This window comes from Gregarina niphandrodes (assembly GCF_000223845.1).
Source record: "Gregarina niphandrodes unplaced genomic scaffold scaffold00045, whole genome shotgun sequence".
Classification (NCBI taxonomy): Eukaryota; Apicomplexa; class Conoidasida; order Eugregarinorida; family Gregarinidae; genus Gregarina; species Gregarina niphandrodes.
Window position 1 is genome coordinate 95495 of NW_011645813.1, and position 502 is coordinate 95996.

General features: G+C 58.8%; 1 protein-coding gene across 1 annotated transcript; it reads left to right on the plus strand.

Moving 5' to 3' along the window:
• Positions 1-99: 99 nt before the first annotated feature.
• GNI_156300 (hypothetical protein) lies at positions 100-497 on the plus strand (the record flags this gene model as incomplete). The annotated part of the gene is made up of 2 exons (XM_011134621.1): positions 100-427; positions 472-497. 2 exons carry the CDS (start codon positions 100-102, stop codon positions 495-497), a joined length of 354 nt encoding a protein of 117 aa, XP_011132923.1.
• Between the last annotated feature and the right edge of the window lie 5 nt (positions 498-502).

A 502-nucleotide genomic window follows, 5' to 3' on the forward strand; every position in this document is an offset into this window, starting at 1 on the left:
GAAACCACCATGACCACGGATGGTACGACTGAGGAGGCTGCAGAGACCAGCGGTACGACTGAGAAGGCTGCTGAGACCAGTGGTACTGATGAAACCACCATGACCACGGATGGTACGACTGAGGAGGCTGCAGAGACCAGCGGTGCTGATGAAGCTACCATGACCACGGATGGTACGACCGACGAGGCTGCAGAGTCCAGCGGTACTGACGAAACCACCATGGCCACCGATGGCACGACTGAGGAGGCTGCTGAGACCAGCGGTACTGGAGCAACCAGCGTAACCACCGATGGTACGACTGAGGAGGCTGCTGAGACCAGCGGAACTGGTGAAACCACCTCGACGGAGGAGGCTGCTGAGACCAGCGGTACTCGTGAAAGCACCATGACCACGGATGATACGACCGAGGAGGCTGCTGAGACCAGTGGTACTGATGAAACCACCATGACCACGGATGGTACGACTGAGGAGGCTGCAGAGACCAGCGGTACGACTGAGAAGG